Below are 24,273 nucleotides of genomic sequence, written 5' to 3' on the forward strand. Positions count from 1 at the left end.
CAGGCTCTGGTCTAATGACTCTGCTCTGACAGGCTCTCTCACTCTCTTTATATACCCTCTTCCCTCAAAACCAAAAGTACTGTTTCAATCCTGAAGAAATGAAACTTAACCTGGGAAATGAAACTGGAACTTAACTGGGAAAATGAAACTGCTCCTCTCAAGGATAACCCCTCCCAACAGAAAACCCCAGGCCTCCAAGCCTGACCCTTTTCCTTTGCCTCTGTAGGCCTCACCTTCACAGGAGGCAGTTTGAAGAAATGCAAAATGATACCGTTTTCAACAACACTTTTGAAGCAGACGTGGAAGCATATGAATCTGCTGACAATGAAGCACCATCAAAACATCTTCATAAACTCCCTTGGATTTCTGGAAAGCTGATTTTAATCAATTCAAAGCCTTGATAAGTAGGATTCAATGGCAGCAAAACCCAACAGGAAGAGGAGTTCAAGAGGTGGCTGCGGGGAAGCTTATCAGATTTGCAGATGACACAAAATTGGATGGGATAGCTAAAACCTTAGAAGACAGAAAAAAAATTCAAAATGAACTTGACAGTTTATAAGACTGGGCAGAAAAAAACAGAATAAAGTGTAACAGAGACAAGTGCAAATTTCTTCATTTGGGAAAAAGAAATATAATGCACAGGTATAACATGGGGAATAGGGATGTTAGAGAATTTTGCCACGGACTCCAATGAGAAGCCCCTCGGAGTCCGTGGCGGAACAGACCCCTCAGAGTCCATGGCGGAGTGGACCACCCACCTCCACCACCCTGTGAAGTTGCCCTGGAATGGATCCTACCTGCCACCGGCCAGGTCCGATCCGTCTGCTGCCGTCCTGCGGAAGAAAATGGCGTCCGGCATAGCAGACGCCATTTACATCCCTTCTCTTTGCCTTGATAGGCTACATAAATCTTTACGTAGCCTATCACAGCAAATAGCAGGGACGCAAATAGCGTCTGCTACGCCATTTGCATCCCTGCCCTTTGCCATGATAGGCTATGTAAAGTTTACGTAGCCTATCACAGCAAAGAGCAGGGATGCAAATGGCGTCCACTATGCCGGATGCCATTTGCATCCCAGCGGCCGGAAGTCCGCCAGTGGCTGGAGCCGGCTGGCAGCTCCGTGGACTCGCCGTGGAGTAGAGCCAGCCAGCGAGGATTCCGGGAGGGAGGGATGGATCTCCTCCCCCCCCCCCCGTGGACCCCCCATGGACTCCAGGTAAGGGAGTCCATCATACATCCCTAATGGGGAATACCTGGATTGACAGTAGTACATGTGAAAAGGATCTTGGAATTGTAGTTGATCACAAGCAGAATATGTAATTACAGTGTAATGTGCCTGCAAAAAAGGCAAATGCAATTTTAGGTTGCATCAACAGAAGTATAGTTTCAAAATCATGGGAAGTAATAGTTCCACTCTACTCTGCACTGGTCAGACCTCAACTCAAATACTGTGTCCAGTTCTGGAGACCACACTTTAAGAAAGATTCAGATAACTTGGAAAAAATTCAGAGAAAGATTGAAGGAACTGGGTATGTTTAGCCTTGTGAAGAGCAGACTGAGGGGAGATGTGATAGCACTTTTGAGATAACTAAAGGGTTGTCACACAGAGGACTGCAACCTGTTCTTTCTCATCCAAGACTGCAGGACACGAACTAACAGGCTTATATTACAGGAAGGAAAACATCAGGAAAAACTTCATAAGGGTCAGAGCAGTCAGACAATGGAACCGACTGCTTAGGGAGGTGGTGGGATCTCCATCTCGGGAGGTATTCAAGCAGAGACTGGACAGCCTTCTGTCAGGGATGCCTTAAACTGGATTCCTCAACTGAGCAGGGGGTTGGACCTGATGGCTTAAATGGCCCTTTCCAACTCTATGATTATATGATAAGAATTTTCCTGTTCTATCTTATTCTTGATTTTCTACTAGTGGATTATTCTTGATTTTTTATCTTTTTTCTTAATTGGCAGCAAGAACCATTAACAATTGTTGAAGTTGCTTAGTGAAAATGTTTGAATGGACATAAACTGCAGTATAGTTACGAAAATAAGGGTTAAATAAAAACAGTTTATAATTTTGTATTTAAAAGGCCTGAAGACCAGAATAACTGCCTCCCCCTACTTTTTTTGCCCCCACCCCAGAACTTTGTGGCCAGCTATGGGCCTGCCCCCTGAAGGTTTGAGGGTATCCAAAGTGGCACATCGTAAGGTACAAGGGGCTACCACCGAATGGAAAGTCAGCTGGGTATATGCAGATGCTCTTTAATGTATGCTTAGTCCTCTATGTATCCAAGCCAGTGGGGGATGGGGGGTGGATTGCTTTTTCTATTATTCATAGAATCATAGAATAGTAGGGTTGGAAGGGGCCTACAAGGCCATCGAGTCCAACCCCCTGCTCAATGCAGGAATCCAAGTCAGAGCATCCCTGACAAATGGCTGTCCAGCCTCGTCTTGAAGGCCTCCAGTGTGGGAGAGCCCACCACCTCCCCAGGTAATTGGTTCCATTGTCGTATTGCTCTTACAGTCAGGAAGTTTTTCCTGATGTTCAGCCGGAATCTGGCTTCCTGTAACTTGAGCCTATTATTCCATGTCCTGCACTCTGGGATGATCAAGAAGAGATCCTGGCCTTCCTCTCTATGACCACCTTTCAAGTACTTGAAGAGTGCTATCATATCTCCCCTCAGTCTTCTCTTCTGAAGGCTAAATATGCCCAGTTCTTTCAGTCTCTCTTCATAGGGCTTTGTTTCCAGTCCCCTGATCATCTTTGTTGCCCTCCTCTGAACCCTCTCCAGTTTGTCTGCATCCTAGTTCGTAATAATACCAATAGTGTAGTAAATGCTGTTATGTTTTACAAAACTTATTTTGATTGAATCATTTAATTTGGGGAAATACAACTGACAAACGTATTGCAGAATAAATAAAGAGCAACATGGTTACCCATCTGGATTTTCATTGGGGTACCTCAACTTGTAGAAACAAAAGTGAATAAAAAGTGAAGGAATGTCTGCAACTGAGCAGGGGCTTGGACTCAATGGTCTTATAGGCCCCTTCCAACCCTGCTATTCTATTATTCTATGACCTCCCCTTATCATATCTCATATATTATATCTCATATCTAGTTGCTTTTGATATACTAAGCTAAGAACATGGGAAATTGTTACAAGGTTGTGTGAGTGGTTGTAATGGAACAATTGAAAATTAATATGTCCCCTATGAAAAATAAGATAGAAGCCTTAACGCATGACAGATTAAATGCCATGGAGGTTATGAACGGCTTTTTATATTAAAGTAGTTTTTAAAAAAATAAAAAATCTACATTCGTGTCCCTATGTTCACATAAGTAGTGATCTAGAATTCTCACCATTTCTTTGTCAGAACATCATTCTTTTAGCAGAAATATGCTGAATTTAAAAGCCTTTTTTCTTTTTTCTTTACTACTGAATGAATATAGAAAGTTTGGCAAGTTGTGTATACTTTCGTTTTATGGCAACTATTTCCCATGGTTGGCAGGCTCAAAAATTAAACACTTGTTTCTGATGGTTGAGATGTCCAGTGAAGAAATTGGTAAGGGACAGGCAAGAATGTAAGGCCTTGTGATGTGCTTTTTGACTAGTTGTTTACTCCTTTTAAACATCTTTACAGATTCTCAATATTCTTTACACCAAACCGAGAATTTAAGATTACAAGTTGTATGAGAACTGTCTTTACTGATTGCCAGTTACTGTGATTAATGGTCCTTTTATACTCTGTTTTGCTTTGGTAACCTTGGCAATCTGTGTAGTGTTTAAACACTCTGAGATTATTCTAGTGTAGCCAGTGTATCTGTGGCCCTTTTGGCAAATTATATTCACATTTGAATCTGTTTTGAAAGCTTGTTTTTATAGATTTTTCAGTGGTCAATGGAACATTTTTTTCTGTAATGTTCTGTAATCTGTTTTCTAACTATGTATTATAGTTATTATTCTGGCAAAGTATATAAAAGTCACAACAATATTAAGTGAATGTAGTAATAATATTTTCATTGAGAAGGACAAATATAATGACTTCCTTATGTTCATCGAAGTAATTAGTTCCGAATGTCTTTATAGCATGGATCATTGCAGAACGTTTGATTGCCAGAAACAACATATAATTTCTCATGGTATTAATTTATTGGTCTGGCATTAAGGTGACTCTGCAAGGTTTCCATTTTATATACAACTTTCTCCAAAGGGGGCCTGGAAAATCCTTCTTCTTTCTTCAGACCTAAAAGACTAGGCTGGATAATACATATAGTGCTTTGATAAAATCCACTATGCTGTTTTTAATGGAAAGTTTCACATCTGTAAGTGAAATTATTTAAAAGATGCCTCTGAGAATTCACACCATCTGCTCATTTGAATCATAGAATCATAGGGTTGGAAGGGGCCTACAAGACCATCGAGCCCAACCCCCTCCTCAATGCAGGTAGCCTGATTCCCAGGCGGTCTCCCATCCAAGTACTAACCATGGCTGACCCTGCTTAGCTTCCGAGATCAGATGAGATCAGGCACATCCAACCCTTCTTCAGGTGCCCAGTCATGTGCAAAGTGCAAGAGGGAAAAAGAGTCCAGTTTCTTGATCCTGAACATCAATTTTCTGTAGAAAATCTAGCTCCCAGTTTTAAATTCATTGGATTTCAGTTGCATGTAATTCATTCAATACCAATTCCTTGTTTTAGGTCCTAAATTTAGGTAATAGGTCAGGATGTTTTTGTGCATATAGGTTTTGCTTATAGTGGCACTGCATTTGTAGTTTTAAGCCTTCATAACATTTCTTATGCATGCATGTTCCGTTCACAACTTAAGATTGTTTTGTGTGAAAGAGTTACAATACTCAAGCAAATGTATTGAAAGCATGGCAGATTCCAGAACTTTCCATACCAGGATTTGGAATGAGTGGAAACTCTCTATCAGTCTTGATGATTCTGGAAGGTTATGAGTTGTGAGTCAAGAATGTATGAATGCACAGAAGTTTATTTTCAAAGATTCTATTTACAGGTAAAAGCAAGCAATTTTCTTTCCCTAAAACATCCTTATGGAAACTGATTCTGTGGATTTATTTATTTATTTATATAGATTATTATGACAAGCAGAATAACTTTGCTCAATATTGCAAGGCTGGCGCTTGCTGTATTAAACCTACCCTATAGCTTCTAGGAAGAAAGCAGTGGGGAGAGTAACTTTTTCAATATGACAAAAACAAGACCATGTTATCTCAGAACAGCAAGAGAGATCATTCATGTCATCATCATTTTCATCATCGAATAATGCTTTTAAAATAAAGATAGCCACATTTTCTGGGGACCTAGAGAACAGATGAGTGGAATGATCTGGGTAGACTTGATAGATCCCAAATCAACTTTTTAAAAAATAGAGCAATAAGTAATAGTACTTCCAAGAATCCTTGGCCATAGTACTACACCATGTTTTGGTTATTTGGATTCTTTCTGGCAATAGAATTGCTTTTGTTCCTCAACTAATTTCACCTTAGTTCCATTGACCACAATAATGATTTAGAAGAACTAGAAGACACATTTTTCTACAATCATTTTTGTTAATGAACTTCACCTTGGCTTTGCTCTATGCAGAGTTAAAACCTTTCATCCCCCTAGTATGTCAGGGCAACCACCAACCCCAACCTGGCCTTGTTTGAATGTTGTAAAAACCCTCCCTGCAGAGTATTCCATTGACACTGCAGTGTGAAGAAAGTACCTGTGATCTGGAGCAAGCATGCTCATGGGTACTGTTTCCTGATGACAAAATGAGCATGGTGAGTAACAAATCCAATCCTCCATGTGCTTACAAAATTGCAATTTGCTGCTTAGAAGCAGCAGCTGTCAACATGATTCTATGTGACTGCATCCATAGGAATTCTCTCTGTGAAGGGCTTTAGAGCATCTGTAGCAGAGCTTCCCATGCCATGTCACATTTTACCATTTTTCTATATATGTTTACTCTAATGTGTCCATTGTTTTTCATGCAGCAAGCCACTGCATGCATGCAAGGGCAATTAATGCTAGTGCTGTGCCGAAAATTTCTCCCACATTTTTTTGAATTTTTAAGTTCAATTTGATAGAAGAGAAATTCCTTTCCAGAAGAAATTCAACGATGAAGAAATTTTGGAGAACTTCTCATGGGTTGGGTTTGGGTTTCTTGGACTTACCTTACTTAGGAGGTGGCTGAGGAGTGAGCGCAAGTGTCCTGCTTTTCATTGTACAGTCATCTCTCTGGCCACCTGCAGCCTCCTCAGCTTCCTACACTTCAATTAAAGCCCAGTTTAAGGCAACATGAGGTAATTCTTCCCACAGGGCTTTTTCAGATCAGGATGTGCAGGCAGCCTGGGGGGCTAGCTGTGATTAGGTAAGCTCAAAAATACCACAAAAATAAATTATAAAATATCCTGAATGAGGCAGAACAATAGAAGCTTTTTTTGGGGGGGGGAGAAAACTTTCAGGAAACTGGAGGGCAGATTTTGGCAGCTCCACCTCATCCCAGGAGCTAGACACAACACTGCCCCCACCTGCATTGTTGTGGATGCAAACTGGGGGCCAACCTGCCAAGAAAGTTGATGCCACTGCAGGACAGAAATCCCCGAACCCCTTAGGAAAAAAGAAAGAAGCTGTGCTACAAGCCCTGCCAATAGGGAGCCCTATCTGGGAGAAACAGTTGACAATGTCTCCTCCCCCTGCAGAAATTTGGTGAAATTGTCTCCCAAATCTCTCTGCCCACAACTTAGGTGGAGAATTTCAAGAGGCCACTTGTGGACAGCTCTAGTTAGTACAAGCAGCTGCATGTTTTCATGATATGAAGTAGGGATGGCGGAGAATTTCTCCCCGAAACTTCGGGGGGCCGAGTGCCAACGTGTTCGGCCCCCTGAACAGGTTTCGGGGAGAAATCCTCCGCACCCCCCCGCACCCCGCACCCCCCCCCCCGGACGGGACTTACCTTTACTGAATGTCCCTCCCGGTAGCTGGTCCGGCCGGCGGTTCGGCGGGTGTTCGAGCGGGGCGGGAGCAGCAGCCGGTCTTTCGACTGGCTGCCGCCGCCGCCATTGCAATGAAAGGAAAAAAAAAACACGCCCCCTGATAGGCTACGTGACGATTCACATAGCCTATCATGGCTGACTTTGCAGATCTAGCCGTGATAGGCTAGGTGAATCGTCACGTAGCCTATCAGGGGGCATTTTTGTTTTTTTTTACTTTCGCGTTCGCGGCCGGGAGAGGCGAGGCGCCTCCTCCCCGGCCTGAATTTCGGCCGGGCGAGGCGGGAAGCCTCCCCCCCGGCCTGAACTTCGCGGGGGGACCAGCGAAGCGCCTCCCCCCCACCGCGAACAAGCTGCGAGAAAGGGTAAGAGACTTTCGTCCACCCCTAATATGAAGACCCTTGCACCACCACACCCACATTACACTTCACATGCATTTTCCTCCACAGATCATCTCCATATGGGAAAAACTAGTAATGTATGAACAGGCCCTTAGATATATAGAGAATGAGCAATGGGCGCAAGCTGCAAAGGATTTAGATTGGACATTAGGAGGTACACTCTACATCCTGGTTTGTATTACATCAGAGTTCCCCAGTATATCTAAAGCTGAGAACTCTGCCTTAATGTTGGTTAACAAACCAGAAAAATGAGCCAGGATCACATGCAATGTGATCCTATGAATGCTTATTCAGAAGTAACAACTTCCAGAGGCATACCCACGTTAGTCTGTTACAGCAAAAACAACAAAGAGGCTTGTGGAATGTTAAATATCATCAGATTGGCTGTAGCATAACTTTTCATGGATTCTAATGTGCCACAAGAGTCTGTTATTCAGAAGTGGCTACCAGTTTGTTCAATGGGTTCTTCAAGTAAGTGTGCATAGAATTGCAGGTTTAGGTGTTTACATATATCTTTCAATTAATGGGACCCAGAGTTGACCTTTGCAAAGGGAAGGGCTCCTTATATTGGCAAAAAGAACTGGGATGCAGCAGAGTCTCTCCATTGGAGGAAGCGGGGTGATTTTCAGCGATTCCTCCTTCTCCCTGCACCCTGAAGCACCACCTCAAACACTACTCTGTAAGGCTCTCCAACCCTCCAGAGCAATTTTTGGGGGGTAGAAGGTACTGTGGGGGGGGAGGATCAGTGAAAATTGCCTCCCCCTACTTCTGCCTGCAGGCAGGGATGTATGAATCACTCCATATCCGGTTTGAGTCAGATTTGCATATGTTCAATCATAAGTCCATTCCATCATATTTCCATATAATTCGGCAAATTTTTTAAAAGACACAAAAATTGCATTTATTTTTGTACTCAATGTTCCCTAATATACACATTTTGTATGCCTCCTTTCCTAATAATATGCTGTTTTGTACATATATTTGCCTAACGTACACATTTTGCGTGCATTTTGTATGTATCTTTCCATAATATATGCATTTTTGTACGCAATTTTGAGTTGACAACTGCATTGCAAAATTTGGAGAATTGTGGAATCGGAAAGTTAACTGTGTTCCTATCTGCATTTTAGTCTGGGAAGTGTGGATTTGGTTGGTTCACTTAAAAATGTGGACCAAACAAAATTATCCCGCTTCCCTTCCTGAAGGATCATCTAGCTCATGAAGGTCCACTCTGTGTAACTCTGGATTCAGCCCACATTCTTTTCTGTACTGGATGGTAACTATTCTATGTGCTGGATCTATTGAATTTACTATTGTACTTGAGGTACAGTTCCTTGAGGTTTAGTAGTCCTGGGCTATTGGCCAGGATCACTTCTGTATTGTCTGGATGTCTTAGGGAAGGAATAGGACTCCTATTATTTCAAATCTTGTCTTAATTTACAGGGATATTTCCTCTCCTGAGAAGTAGAAGAATTGTTCCTTCACATCAGCATTTATACATAATTCTAATAAGCACTAATGGGTAGGTTAACTCCCCAAGAAAGCCTAATGTGTGCTAAGTGTGAGTGAAAATTAAATACCTCTTAACTGCTTTTTACCCTATAACAGAGCGATGCTTGAATTCAGATCTACAGAAATGCTATGGTTTTTAAATTCAGCATAAGAGTAACTATGAGCTATCTGAGCAAAATGGTGGGAGAATTAATACTGTAGCTTCAATCCTTGGTTGTATGATTGACAGTATATGATATGAAATAATAGCCTTTCAAAGGGCAAGCATTTTAGCTTCTCAAAGGAATTGTGAAGTTACTGCATTGCAGGTCAAGGTCTTCAGATAGCATAATTATCTAAGAAGTGCCAATCCAAAATCATTTTCCATTTTTAAAAAAAACACAAATGTGCTAATTTATAGGAGAAGGGGGATTTATTTTATTTTTTGAGATCTCAAAGAGTGTATTCTACCAAAAAAATTAAGTGCTTGAAGTATAATGATGCACAATTTTTACTTTTCATCGTTGCAAATATAGCAGCATTTTACAGAAATGGTCATTTGAATTCCTCTCTTTGAGTTGTATGTTGACTTGGTTTTGGATTGAATATGCTACATCAGGCAGTAAATGCAGAAAATACTGCAACATCTAAAATAGCACACCACAAACATAAGGATACATACTTTACATTCCACTAACTACCGTGATTTAATTCCAAGCAAATGTGTTTGAGGACAATTAGATTTCTGTTTGAAAATAGTGCTGTCAGTTTGTGCTTCTCTGCTTTTATAAATTCTGATAGGATTTGTTTAGCATTATTAAAGCAGAAATAGTTCCTGTTTACTGAGAAGACCTAAAATTAATGGTTTGTTATATGACTTGCAGAATGGCTGTGATTCTGCATATAGCTTGTTTTAAACATTCATTCTGTTATACCAATGGGAAAGTGTGTTTCTATTTTTGTTTATTTTAAGCATTTTGCTCCTTGGTAATAAATGCTACCTTGCACACATGGATATTTTCATATGGGCAGATGCAGCAATTTGTTAAGCCTTTTTGTGAGCAGAGGTTATATCTGTAAGTGCATTCACAGTAAAATATGGCTCTTAAGGTGTGTTTTGTATGCTGATTTCAGTACTCTACCAGACAACTATCTTTGAGAGCTTCAAGGGTAGGTCTGCAAAGGCAGCTTGGCTGAAATTTGTCAATCAGAGTGTTGTATTCTGAATCTTGAGTCTTAGTGATGCATGCATAAAGACGTTGCTGCGTTTCATCCATGAACACAGTTCCTGCTTACTGCATGGTTTTCACAGAACATGTGGATGGTTCTGGTGGGGTTTGTTTGTTTCCTAAGTTAGCCTCATGAGTGTCTGTTGCATGACTGTTGACTGTCTCATTTTGTATTTGTCTTCCATATGTGATTAATATCCAAATGTTCTTTTTTTCCCTTCCTTTTCCCTTTTTGTAGAAATTATTGAGCCTACTACTAGTCCTGTCTCAAGCCCAGGTCAGTATCCACATACACCCCCGAAGTATGCCTGGGTACTCTCTCTTTCTCTGTGTCTCTCTCCAAGGAATGACGACATATATGTTGTCATCTCCAGTATACATCCAGTGGATGTTGAGCAGTATTGCTTCTGGTACTGCTGAATTGTCTCTTTCCCATCTTTGTGCATTCACAGTTTGTGCTGCTCTTAGGGCAAATTCTATTCTGCCTTGGTAGAGTTCTTTTATGAAAGCGCTTCTCTGTTTCCCTCTGTTCCAAAGATCACACAGCAGATGCATACAGTGTTGGCCTAGTGGTGAAATGCCTTTGCTTTTATATTCCCTTTGTGGTATTATCTGTGGTAAATTGATTATTGGCTGTTTTGCTAGAAGTAAGGCATTTGTGTGTGGGGGGGTTTTGGCTTTTCTTTCGTGAATGCTGTGTTGTAACATCTACTACTAGATGCAGGACTATATTAATGATAGAGTGCATTTTCTGCCAAGAAAAAGGTTTTCACATGATAAACCCACAAGGGGAAAAATATCACAATATAGAGAAGGAATTTTATGAATTTTGACTTAAAGAATCAGAGAGAGATGTAGCATTTCAGTACATTTGCCTTGATACCCTATTAGTAGAAACCCAGAATCATTCCTTGGTCCTTAAGGGATATTGTGTTATTTCCTTTACATCCTATTTTATGTATTTTATTGCTGTAAGCCGCCTTGGGAGGGCTTCTGCCCTGAAAGTTGGCCAACCAATATTTTAAATAAATAAATAATAAATCATTTCTGTCGATAGCACATATAGAGGCTCTTTAGCCCTGCTAGAAGTGCATTGATACAACATATAAACACCGCTAGAGCATATAATTTTTACTAACTGCTTCAGGAAAATCTTTCTTTCCCAGTCTCCAACAGAAACAGAATTGTGGAAACAGACTCCACCCCGAAGAAACACATATTTCTTGCAATTCCGAACCAAAACAGTACGAGTCTGATAGGGTGGCTCAACCTAATACAAAAACATTGCTTGCACAGACTTTTGAAGTATGGTGATCTTTACTATAGAAATGTACACCTCTTTGAAGATATATAGTTGGAACTGTAAAGACTGAGGTTCCCACTGCTTCTGTAGAGTTGCTCATGTGTTTTCAGTGTCATCCATGCTGTGTACAGCATAGCCACATGACTAACCAACTTCAACACGTGCTTGGGATTGGTCTGGTGTTCTCGTCTCACTTCTGATACAGGGCCCAAGCATGCGGGTGGGGAAAGGGTACACTTTACCCTGGAAACCCAAGGCTGCAACCTTATAACCATGATGAAAAATAACTGAGGCCAATCCAGGGACAGTGGAAGCCAGTGAAACAGGCAGAATGAACAGGCCCCAAACATATGCCAGTAAATGTCTATTATACATACATACTGCCATGTCTGACTATAAATGCAAACCATGAGATTGTATGTAGGGGATTGTGGTATGTGTGTTGGAGGGGGCCCATATTGCTTGGGCCCTGTTTGCTAGGGTGGCTGGCCACTTATGCATTACCCCCACCAAAATGCATCACCAAAAAGAGGACAAAGGAGGGCAGATATTTGTATAAAATTTGCATATGCTAATTTCCATCTATGTATGCACATTTAGAAATAATTGCTATCACTTAGATAGAAATGCAATACATTTCACCATAGTGGGGAAGACTGTGACCAGGGGGCCTATGTAGCAGTCTTCTGTCCAGGTGCTAACTGTTGATGGGCCCCCGCTGTCCCTTCTTAAGGTTCTTCATCTTTTAAATAGGGATGTCAGAGAATTTCTCCATGAATCTCGGGGAGGCCGAATGCCAGCGCATTCGGGCCCGCAAAATTGGTGGAGAAACGGTCTGCCCCCCCTGCCCCCCGGGACGGGACTTACCTTGTGCGAATGTCCCTGGCGGTGGCGGCTCCGGTGGCGGGGTGGCAGCGGCAGCTGCAGCGGCCGGTCTTCCGACCGGCTGCCGCCGCCACCATTTCCAAGTTAAAAAACAAACAAACGTGATAGGCTATGTAAAGATTTACGTAGCCTATCACAGCTAGATTTTTAAAAAACACCGTGATAGGCTACATAAATGTTTACGTAGCCTATCACAGCTGAGTGAAAAAGAAAAAAAAAGCGCATACGCAAATGGCGGCGCCATGGGCGCCGCCATTTGCGTACGCGCGGTGTTTTTTTTTTCACTCAGCTGTGATAGGCTACGTAAACATTTACGTAGCCTATCACGGCTGACTGCAGGGACGCAAACGGCGGCGACTATGGCCGCCGCCATTTGCGTCCCGGTATAACAGGAGGATTCGCAGCTGGAGGGACAGGGGCCTCCCCCCTGGCCAGAATTTTGGGGGGGAGGGACAGGGCGCCTCCCCCCCGGCCAGAATTTTGGGGGGGAGGGACGGGGCGCCTCCGCCCCGGCCAGAATTTCGGGGGGAGGGACGGAGCACCTCCCCCCCACCGCGAATCAAGCTTCAGGTTCAGGTAAGGGACTTTCGTACATCCCTACTTTTAAAGTGGACATCCCTTCAAACAGAGGACAGGAAACCTTCAAACACAGGACTGTCCTCTATAAAGTAGGACATATGGCCAGCCTACTACCTGCATATAGCTTGCTAGGAATTTTTTCTTTTCATTTTTACATGCTGTTATCACTCTTTGCTATAAAACCTGATTTCACCAGTGTAGCCATTGGAACATCACTTATACACTTGTTGTGAATCAATTTTTTTGTTGATATTCTTGTTAAGAAAGTGGTCCTAACTGTAAAATAACTGAAAATATTTCACAGGACAAGGTATGTTGTGTCCTGGGGCACTCTTTTTATAGTTTTAATCCCCCCCCCCGCCCACTGCCCCTCAGCTGCCTAAAACGTTTCAGTCAGTAGCAGGTTGGTTGGTTTGACCAAAGGTCATAGCAAATCTAAACAGTATAGTATTGACAAGGGGAGACCCACAAAATCTTTCAGTAACATGTGAGAGAGAATCCCCACCTGAGCACTAGAGAGCAACATTGTTGGCTCAGTGCCAAATGGTTTATGAAGTGGGCCACCATTGGCCACCCCAAAAGGATCTCTCCAAACTGGGGAATGGGCATCAAAATGGCAATTGTGGCTCAATGTAAGAAAGTATAAAATCATGCACTTTGGTGCAAAAAATCACAACTTCAGATATATGGTGATGGAGTCTGAGATGGTGGTAACTGGCTACAAAAGGGAACTTGTGCTGGATGGCTTGATGAAAGGATTGATCCAGTGTACAGCAGCTGTGAAAAAGGCAAATTCCATGTTGGGCATCATTAGGAGAACAAACTGAAAATATAATATCATCATGTCTTTATACAAATCTATACTGTGTACAGTTCTGCTCACCGCATCTCAGAAAGGATGTCGTAGAGCTGGAAAAGCTGCAGAAAAGGGTGACTAAAATGATCAGTGGGCTGGTGCAATTCAACTCTCTATGAGGAAAGGTGACAAAGTTTAGGGCTCTTTAACTTAGAAAAAGTGAATAAAGGGGAACATGACAGAGATGCATGCAATTATGCATGGAGAAAGTTGGTAAGAAAATGTTTTCTCCCTATCTCTTAATATTAGAAAGAAGGGTTGTCCCATAAAGCTGAATAGTGGGAGATTCAGGACAGGTAAAATACTTCTTCACACAGCGTGCAGTCAGTCTATGGAATTTGCTAACACAAATTTTAGTAATGACCACCAATTTGGTCAGCATTAAAGGGGGATTAGACAAATTCATGGAGAATAAGGCTATCAATAGCTACTAGTCATCATGGCTATATATTATCTCCAGTATGAGGCAGCATGCCTCTTGATACCAGTTTACTAAGGAATTTACTAAGAAGGAGGGTGCTATTGTGCTTATGTCAGCTTCCCATAGACATCTGGTTGGCTACTGTGGGAACAGAATGCTGGACTAGATATGCCTTTGGTCTGATACAACACAGTTCTTCTTATGTTCTTATTTACACCCCTTCTCTCTAAGAGCCTGGCTACATGCTACAGTCATCATGTGTAAAATATGGCTATGTGTAAGTCAGACACTGTTGAGAATTCTGTAGCTCGCTTCATAATACATGGGACATTATGGGCTTCATCATGGGATCATAGGCAAATCAAGGAAAAAAGAGCCACTCATAAGTTACATGATTCTGCAAATGGCCAGTGAGAGACAGGAGAGGTTGGAAGGCTGTGCCCAATCCTCCTCACCTTAACCAGTCTCTTACATCGGCAGGTTACGCTGTGAGCTGCTTGAAGGGAGGCAGCCGGTAAAGGAAGCCAAATATTTGGGCAGATATGATTGGTTAACTTGTGGATATTGGGAAGAGGATGCAAGGCAGGTGTAGCTTTAGGTTCCAGGCAGGCACAGCAGGAGGATGACCCTGGCACATCTGCCAGGAACTGGTTTTGCACTTTTGCTGCACACTCTTCCCACATCAGAGAAGGCCCATATGCAGTGAAGGTGCTTTGCCTTCTCCCATTGGGAAGAGGACGCAGGCAGGTGAAACAATGGCCACCCCTCCCCAATCCTCTTGTGATCTCCAATCTCTGTTTGGAGATAACAAGGGGATTCCCGTGTGCACCACTCATCTCCCACAGATCAGAGTTAAGAAGGGGATTCTTCTCCTCGCCTCCTCACAAAGCCAGTAGGAGCAAAGCTTTGGGAGGGGAGGGTGTTGGAGTGGGAGTGGCCCACAGGTGGAGCCCAAGTGGGCTGGATGGGCAACATCTGGAAGGTAGATTAGACCCACAAAATGGAGGTTGTCCTCCCCTTCAATAAACAATATTAAAACAATGATAACACATCTAATAATAATACCAGTACTGCCCCTCCCAGTACTCTCAGCAGGAGCAAATGCACAACAGAAATCCAGTCATATTCAGTGACCACTGACAAATGCCTGGGCTTTCTAAGTAAGTTTCCCTGGCCATCTGTATGCAGATGCCAGGGTTATTATTTCTATACAGATTATTATGTGTTGCTTTTCAGTCAGTAAATACCAGACTCTATTAACTGATACATTATTCTCTCCTCTCCATACAAGCAATTGTAATTCCACAAAGACACTATCAATTTATCTGTTTTTCACCAACAGTTTTTAATCAGTAACATTGCTATTGATTCATTTGCACACAGCCCAAAATATTTATATTTATCAAGCATATTGACAGAATTGAAAGATTGAAGGCAAAAGGAGAAAGGAGAAAGGGACGGCAGAGGATGAGATGGCTAGATAGCATCACTGATGCAGTGAATATGGACTTGAGCACACTCTGGGAGAGAGCGCAGGACAGGAAGGCCTGGCGTGCTATGGTCCATGGGGTCACGAAGAGTCGGACATGACTGAACAACAACAACAACAACAACAAGAAAATTGAGAGAATCAATTAATCTATCCTTTCCCAGCTCCAATCCAGTCTTCAGTAGCAGCATTAACCATCATCAACAAGGTAGTCATTTTGTTCCTTCTACTTCTAAAAGGAAGAGCCAGTGTGGTGCAGTAGTGAGAGTGTTGGACTGGGAGTTGGGAGATCCAGGTTTTAGTCCCCATTTGGCCATGGAAGCTCACTGGGTGACTATGGGCCAGTCACTGACTCTCAGCCCAACCTACTTCACAGGGTTGTTGTTGTGTGGATGACATGGAGGAAGAGGATTGTGTACACTGCCTTGGATTCCTTAAGAGGAAAAAAGGTGGGATATAAATGTAATGAATAAATAATCAGGGAAAGGGTGATTGGCTGCAGTTGGGAAGGCGGCCCTTTTTCTCTTTATTTTGGTGTGTGTGATGCTCTAAGCCCTATTCATGTGCTCTAAATCACACAGTTACAATTACATTGAGTGGGAGAATGGGGTGGCACCTGCTGGCCCTGCCTCCACATCACCTGCCAGCCACCCCCCGCCCCCACCTGCTGTCTGCACACTGGAAGAAGGGAGCCTAGTCTGTGCACATAGCCCTCCACTGGCATGTGCAACCCTGCATGGTCGGGGTTCCACATCATGGAAGGAGCCTCTGTGCATAGAGCAGGCGCCCTTCTCCAGGCCTCCTCCTGATGCATGGGCTGTGTGGGTGGTGGAGCTGGCAGGGGCAAGGCCAGTGGGTGCAGCCCCACCCCATGTGATTTGCGAATGGTTTTTCAAACTCCAATCTCTGGTTCAGTCCTTTACAGAACGTATAGTTAGCTTAGTGAAATCACCACCATAAAATGTGGTGTTGGTTATCAGATTAGATTTAATAAATTCAGGGATAGGCAACCTGCTGTTCTCCAGATGTTTAGGACTACAGTACCCACAATCCTCACTATTGTCCATGCTGGCTGGGTCTTATGGGTATTATATTCAAAAATAACTGGAGAGCACCCGGCTCACTGCACCTGGATTGAATGGCTTAGAAAAAAGTCATGTCTAATTATAGCTAAGTGTAGCATTCATATTTGGAGGTGCTATACCTCTAGATCACTTCCAGAGGCCTTTTTGGACCCCTGGGGCCCCACAATGAATGGGGTGCCACACAGTCTGTCAGATGCTGTGCGGTCCATGACCCCTCCCCCCAAAATACAAGTGGAAATAGCTAGCTTTCCACCAAAATTCAGTGACGAACCACTCTGAAGAGCTATAAAACAAATTTGGCTTTTTTGGAGCTCCATAGTTGCTACAGGCACCACTTATTTTTTAAATATTTTTCAAAATTTGTGGGGGGGATACCAGGGGGTGACACCCCTGCTCTAGATGAACCTTCCCCAACCTGGTTCCCTCCGGTGTTTGGGACAGTACTGAACTTGTCCATATATTCCCTCCAGCCAGGATCCTCCAGCCAATTAGCTCTTTTGGGGATAGAATTCCCAGCAGCACCACTGGACTCAAATGTTGTGGTTTTTAATGCTTTTATATTTTATATTGTTTTATCCTGTGCTTTTTGGTTTTAATATTTGTGAACCGCCCAGAGAGCTTCAGCTATTGAGCGGTATAGAAATCAATCAATCAATCACCAATAACTTTGACTAGAATGTCCACAAGTTAACCAGTCACATATGACCACATTTTGATTCTACACACTTGTGTAAAAGACAGAAACCTCACCAAACATAGCCATCTCCTTGCTAACAACAAGCAACAAAATGGTTGCTTATTAGTTGGCAGACTGCCAGCATAACATTCAAACTTTGGCTAGAGCCACTTCTCTAGCCCTAGCCAACATAAAAGACACAATCTATGTAGACCTAACTCTTCACACATTAGTCACTGCCATAAAACAAAACATAAAAACATCTAACTTTTACCTCAGGTAAATAAAATGTCTTCACACAAGGAATTTTAGACAACGCAAGCCAGGCTAATTGAACTTGTGTGGGGAAAGCTGAGTTCAAGTCTCTCCCCTTGGGAAGTCTTTGGGGTTGTTCTCATGACATAACAGCCCACCATGGGTTCTTCAAATAACCAACGGTGAAGCTGTGGCATGTGTGGGGTGCATGCGGCCAGTATTTTGAATACACAACCCCCGCTCGAGTGTTGTCATGTGAACCTGGTGAGTGTGGGTTATGCGAGTGTCAAGCAACCCTCGCATAACCCGCACTCATCAGGTTCACACAACGGCCACTCCCTGCCCCACCCCACCCCGAGCAGGGTTTGCATATTCAACCTGGTGCCTGTGGGCACTGTGGCTTGTCATGGGTTAAATAATACATGATGAGCCACACCATGTCATCTGAATCTGGTCTTTGTCTTTCCTCACCAATTGCAAATGGAAAATCAGTACTCCACACAGACATGGACAATCAAGGATGAATTTCAGAGTGGTTATACCCAAGGTTTTTAGCTCCACCATTTTAGGAGTGCACTGGACACTAATGAGTATGTGGGCAAGACTCACATCCTTAAACTATTTTCTTGTAATTTACCATAAGTGTTTAAAAGTGAATGTTTTTCCTAATATGGGACACAGGCATTTTACAGACCTAGTTCTAGATTTTTATGGCTATTTTATTGATTCCTGTGCTGTTTGTTGTTTTGTATCATATTGTATTTATTCTTTTAAATATTTGTATTGTATTTCATATTTTAACTGTTTTATGACAGTTTAGTGTTGTGTTTGCAGTCCATCCAGAGAACATTGGTTACTGGGTGTATAATACATAAATAAATAAATTATTTGTTTGTTTGTTTGTTTGTTTCATTTCATTTCTATACCGCCCAATAGCCAAAGCTCTCTGGGTGGTTCACAAAAATTAAAACCAAAGAGCACACAATGAAACAATATAAAATATATAAAACATTAAAACCATAGTATAACAATACAACCAGAATAAAACCTAGCAGCAATGCAGGGATTTAAAATACAGATTTAAAACAGCAAAGCTAAAAGTATTGAAAGCTAAAATGCTAAAATGCCTGGGAAAATAAAAAGGTCTTCACCTGGCACCAGAAAGAATACAGTGTAGGTGCTAGGCAAACCTCACTAGGGAGCTCATTCTACAGCCGGGGTGCCACAGCAGAAATAACCCTGGTAGCCACCCGCCTCACTTCCTTTGGCAGGGGCTCACGGAGGAGGGCCTCTGAGGATGATCTTAATGTCCGGGCAGGCACACATGGGAGGAGGCGATCCTTCAGATAACCTGGCCCCAAGCCATTAGGGGCTTTGAATGTTAATACCAGCACTTTGCATTGGGCCTGGAAATGGACTGGCAGCCAGTGCAGCTGGAAAAGTACTGGCATAATATGAGCTCGTTGGCCAGTCCCTATTAACAATCTTGCTGCCCTATTTTGGACCAGCTGAAGTCTCCAGACCATTTTCAAAGGCAGCCCCACGTATAACGCATTGCAGTAATCCAGACAAGAAGTTATCAAAGCTCTGTCCAGATAAGGGCATAGTTGGTATACCAGCCTAAGCTGATAAAAAGTGCTCCATGCCACTGAGTTCACCTGTGCCTCAAGTGACAGTTCTGGATCCAAGAGCATCCCCCAAACTACAAACGTGATCCTTTAGGGGGAGTGCAACCCCCTCCAGAACAGGTTGAATATCACCTAGCCAGGCAGATGAACCACCCACTAGCAGTACCTCCATCCTGTCTGGATTGAGTTTCAGTTTATTGACCCTCATCTAGTCCATTACTGTGCCCAGCCACTGATTCAGAACAGCCACCGCCTCACCTGGGTTTGATGAAAAAGAGAGGTAGAGCTGGGTGTCATCCGCATATTGATGGCACCTTAGCCCACACCTCCAGATAACCTCCCCCAGTGGGTTCATGTAGATGTTAAACAGCATGGGGGGTAAAACAGAGCCCTGTGGAACCTCATGGCATTATTGCCATGGCACAGAGTAATAATCCCCCAGCACCACCTTCTGGAATCAGCCATCCAAGTAGGAGCGGAACCACTGCAGTGCAGTGCCTCCAATTCCCGACCCAGACAACCAATCCAGAAGGATACCATGGTCGATGGTATCGAAAGCCTCTGAGAGGTCCAGGAGAATCAACAGGGTCACACTCCCCCTGTCCCTCTCCTGGCAGAGGTCATCTCACAGGGCGACCAAGGCAGGTCCCATTCCAAAACCAGGCCTGAAGCCCAATTGAAATGGATCTAGATAATCCATTTCATTCAAGAATGTCCGGAGCTGTCCTGCAACTACCCGCTCAAGCACCTTGCCCAGGAAGGGGATGTTGGCCACTGGCTTATAATTGTCAATATTCTCCAGGTCCAGGTTAGGCTTTTTCAGGAGTGGTCTGATTACCACCTCTTTTAAAGTGGCCGGCACCACTCCCTCTCTCAAGGAGGAATTTACAACCTCCTGGACCCTGCTGGACATCCCCTCCTTGTTTAATTTAATAAGACATGAAGGGCAAGGGTCAAGCACCTTATCTGCATCCTCAGGCCTCAATAACTGAAACTCATCCAATAAAACTGGACCTGATGGTGCTCTGAATGCCTCTACCAACAGAACTGCATTAATCGTGGTGTCCAATTCATGGCACATCTGAATGATTCAAAGTGCTGTGCAAACTCATCACAGCATGCAACCGAGGGTTCCACTGTCTCTCTCCCTGGCCCAGAATGTAACAAGCCATGAACCACTTGGAAAAGCTCCACTGGATGACACTGAGAAGATGCAATGCTGGTGGAAAAGAACGTTTTCTTTACCACCCTCACTGCTACAGAGGAGGCTCGATAGTGAGCTCTTACGGTGTTCAGTCAGACTCAGCATGAGTTTTCCTCCACCTGCCTTCTAGCCATCTCCCCTCTTGCTTCATTGCCCTCAGCTCAGATGTATACCAAGGAGCTGACTGGGTTCTGCTCAGAGGGAGAGGGCGCTTGGGCACGCTTGGGTCAACTGCCCGAGTCATCTCTGCATAGGGATGTACGAAAGTCACTTACCTGGTCCCACAGCTTGCTTCGCGGTGGGGGGGAGGCACTTTGGTTCTCCCCCCAAAGTTCAGGCCGGGGGGGAGGCGCCCCATCTCACCCGGCCGAAATTCATGCCGGGGAGAAGCGCCCTGTCTCCCCGGCCGCGAAATAAAAAAGAAAATGTAAAAAAAAAAAAAAAAACACATCCATGATAGGCTACGTAACGATTTACGTAGCCTATCACGGCTAGACTTCCAAAGTCAGCCGTTATAGGCTACGTAAAGAGTTACGTAGCCTATCACGTGTGACTTTGAAAAAAAAAAAAAGTGCGTACGCAAATGGCGGCGCCACATTGTTGTTTTTTTACTTTATTTTGTAATGGCAGCGGCGGCCGCCGGTCGGAAGACCGGCCGCCGCCCGCCCCCGCCGAACCGCCGCCGGGACCTGCCGCCGAGAGGGACATTCGAGGGAGGTAAGTCCCATCCCAGGGGGGGCGGGGGTGGAGAATTTCACCGCCAGTTTCGGGGGGCCAAATGCATTGGCATTCGGCCTCCCCAAGATTCGTGGAGAAATTCTCTGCCATCCCTATCTCTGCATTCCACAGAGCGACCTGGGCTTCGACAGGAGCACCAGCCATACCAGCAGGAAAATCCCCCAGAGCCCTCTGGAATCCATCAGAAACCATTGGCCTTGGGGGGTGGACCATTTTAATAGGTCCCCCACCCTAGCAGAGGGGGAAGGCAGCCAAGAGTCTAAACCTCAACAGGAAGTGATCTGACCATGACAAAGGGACAGATGTTAATTCCTCCACTTTCAGATCACCATCCTCCTGCCTAGTCAAGAAAACCAGATCAAGCATGTGTCCTTTTCCATGCGTTGGACCGATGACATGTTGGGACAGCCCCATGGTTGTCATAGCGGCCATGAAGTCCTGAGCTGCCCCAGGTACAGCGGCCTCAGCATGGAAGTTGAGATCCCCCAGGACCATCATCCTAGGGGTCCTCAACACCAAGTCTGAGACCACATCCGTCAGCTCAGGCAGGGAGTCTGATGGGCAGCGGGGTGGGCAGTACACCAACAGAATCCCTAATCTGTCCTGGGTACCCAACACAAGGTACAAGCACTCAAGATCTGCTCTCGAATGAGCAGGAAGCCTAGAGAGAGGGACTGAATTCCTATAGACCACGGCAGCCCCCCCTCCCCGACCCTCGAGTCGGTGTTGGTGCTGCACTGAGTACTCAGGAAAGCACAGCTGGGAGAGAGTGACCCCTCCCAGTCCCCCCACCCAGGTCTCAGTAATACATACCAGGTCAGCCCCCTCATCCACAAATCATGGATGAGGGACATTTTATTTTGGGCCGGCCTGGCATTCAGCACCAGCACCACCAGACCCGAGGGCAAGCTGGTAAGGCCGCCAGGAACCATCAGGTTGGGGGGAGAACCAGAAGAGGGGGTAGCCGTAAGGTGTCTAGCCCTTCTTCTCCTCAGCTGGCCTGTTAATCTCCCAACGCCATACCTCCCCTTACCAGTGACCACAGTTACGGTGGCACCTCCCCGACCCCCTGAGTTGCTCGATGGACTTCCCAGGCACATATTGAAATATTAAGGTGTAAAATCTAAAACAGTATAAAAGAATCTAAAAGAGAGCAGCAGCTAAGAAGGAGCAGATAAGATCTGCGTTTGCCCCTTTCTTCCTGGTCTTTAAAGCTGCTGCCCTCTGCTGCTGCTATGTGCTGCTGGTATCTCTGGAGAGGCAGTGGGTGGATCCTCATATGCTCCTCCATGCGTCTCCAAGGGCAACGCTAAGTGCACAGTTAGCGTTGCACTTGTTGCGATGCCAAGGCACCACCTCTTGCAGCCCGGCTAAGTTCCTGTTTGGCAGGGGCAGAAACAGGCTCAGGGCGCAGCTGGTGCTCTTCCCCACAGCTCCTGCCCTTAATAAAATTAAGGTAAGAGTGAAAACAGGGTAGCTTCAGGTCTCAGAAGCAGTGATAGACTTAGACAACCTGGAAAACTATGTTTCCCAGGCTCCCTGATAAGCTATAGCTTGATTTGCTGAGCACAGTTCCAGATGGACCTGAAGGAGGTTCCCACCAATTCACAAGGAACCAAAACTATAATGAAATAGTAGTCTATTGGTTTAAACAGCATATAGCTAAGAGGATATGTCTCTGCCAGCAGTTTGAAACCAAATGCACATCACATGATATATTTGAATTTTTTTAATATCAGTTCTAATACTCCCAAAGTTTGACCAGTTCACAGAAAGATAACCTAACAAATGGCTATTAATGTTTGGCAGACAACTCTATTTCTTATTATAATAACTTCTTGCTTATCTTGGAAATGTACACTTTTTATAATCTTTACTACATTGCTAAAAGCCAAAAGCATCAGAGCAATTCAAACAATTTCATTTTTCCTTGACTTCAGTGGATGAACAATATGTACAATATGGTCAGAAAATATAGCATGGCACTCAAAGTAATCAGGGCCAAGAAATGCTGGCATAGTGAAGATAGAAAAGTTGTTCCTCCAGTTGAAGCCTGCCTGCTCGTAAGCTGAACAGGGCCATTTTAAAGGGCAGTGCATTATGCTGCAATAAATGTCTGAGGTTCGCCATAGGGATCTATTTGCATTCTACTTCCTAGTGGAAATGTTTAAAAATTAATAAATAACTGTGGGCCACAATCCAACAGAGCTAAGCACACAAAATGATTGATTTCAATGGGCTTAAATGCATCTAACTTCATGCTGGATTGCAGATTTGTTTTAAGGTTAAATAAAAGAGCTTTTCATCGTTTTGTTTTGTCTCTCTGGTAATCTAATTTGTTTGAATTGAATGCTTCAGTTCTCTTTACACTTACAACATACAAGTAAAATGCTACATTTGGGGCAGCAACTTAGGACTGCATGTCTTCCAGTTTAATAGTTGTTTATTCCTTCTCAACAAACGAAGTTGAGGTGCAAATAATGAAGGTTTATGAAGTACTTTTACAAATAGAAATGTTTATAGACAAGCCTACCTTATTTTGTTTTAGGATGTTTCAGGGGAAACAAGGAAACAGTGATGGGGGGAGGGGGAGGGGGTAAAATTACAGCCCTAGAAATTAGTATAATGTGTCTGTTTTAAAGTCTTGGTCCCAGTTTAGATTGTTTTTTTGCTGACATCAGTGGCTGAACTTCCATTTTGCAATTAGTTCATCGTACCTTATTCAACTTTCTCTTTGTCTTGCCAAAGAGGCTGCTAATTAGCTATTGTTCACTTTCAGTCAACATCAAAAATAATTGGAGGGAGATTTCCTTAACAAACCCTGAAAATACCAACTGAAAAAAACGCAAACATAAATGCTTGACATTTGAGAGGCAGACACTGCTGATGAATGTTATTGCAGCTGATGATGATTCAGAAGTATTGGCAGCATTGGACAGAAACAGAGAGGGAGACAGAGGGAGACAGACTGACTATAGCCTATGAGATTTGATAGTGAACGATAAATATTTTCTGGAAATTCTACATGACGTTT

General features: G+C 43.7%; 1 protein-coding gene across 3 annotated transcripts in view; it reads left to right on the plus strand.

Annotated features, from left to right (window-relative positions):
* Positions 1 to 24,273, plus strand: part of NEGR1 (neuronal growth regulator 1) — a 791,297-nt gene that overhangs the window by 672,153 nt on the left and 94,871 nt on the right. The window contains exon 7 of one of the 3 annotated variants that reach the window (XM_084852228.1): positions 10,359 to 10,397. The exons of the other annotated variants lie outside the window; for them this stretch is intronic. Within the exon in view, the coding sequence (XP_084708354.1) occupies positions 10,359 to 10,397 (39 nt within the window). The remainder of the gene's footprint in view (positions 1 to 10,358; positions 10,398 to 24,273) is intronic. 3 annotated transcript variants of the gene reach the window in all.

This window comes from Heloderma suspectum, chromosome 4 (genome assembly GCF_057233095.1).
Source record: "Heloderma suspectum isolate Gila_16-S chromosome 4, 16-S_ref, whole genome shotgun sequence".
In the NCBI taxonomy this organism is placed as follows: Eukaryota; Metazoa; Chordata; class Lepidosauria; order Squamata; family Helodermatidae; genus Heloderma; species Heloderma suspectum.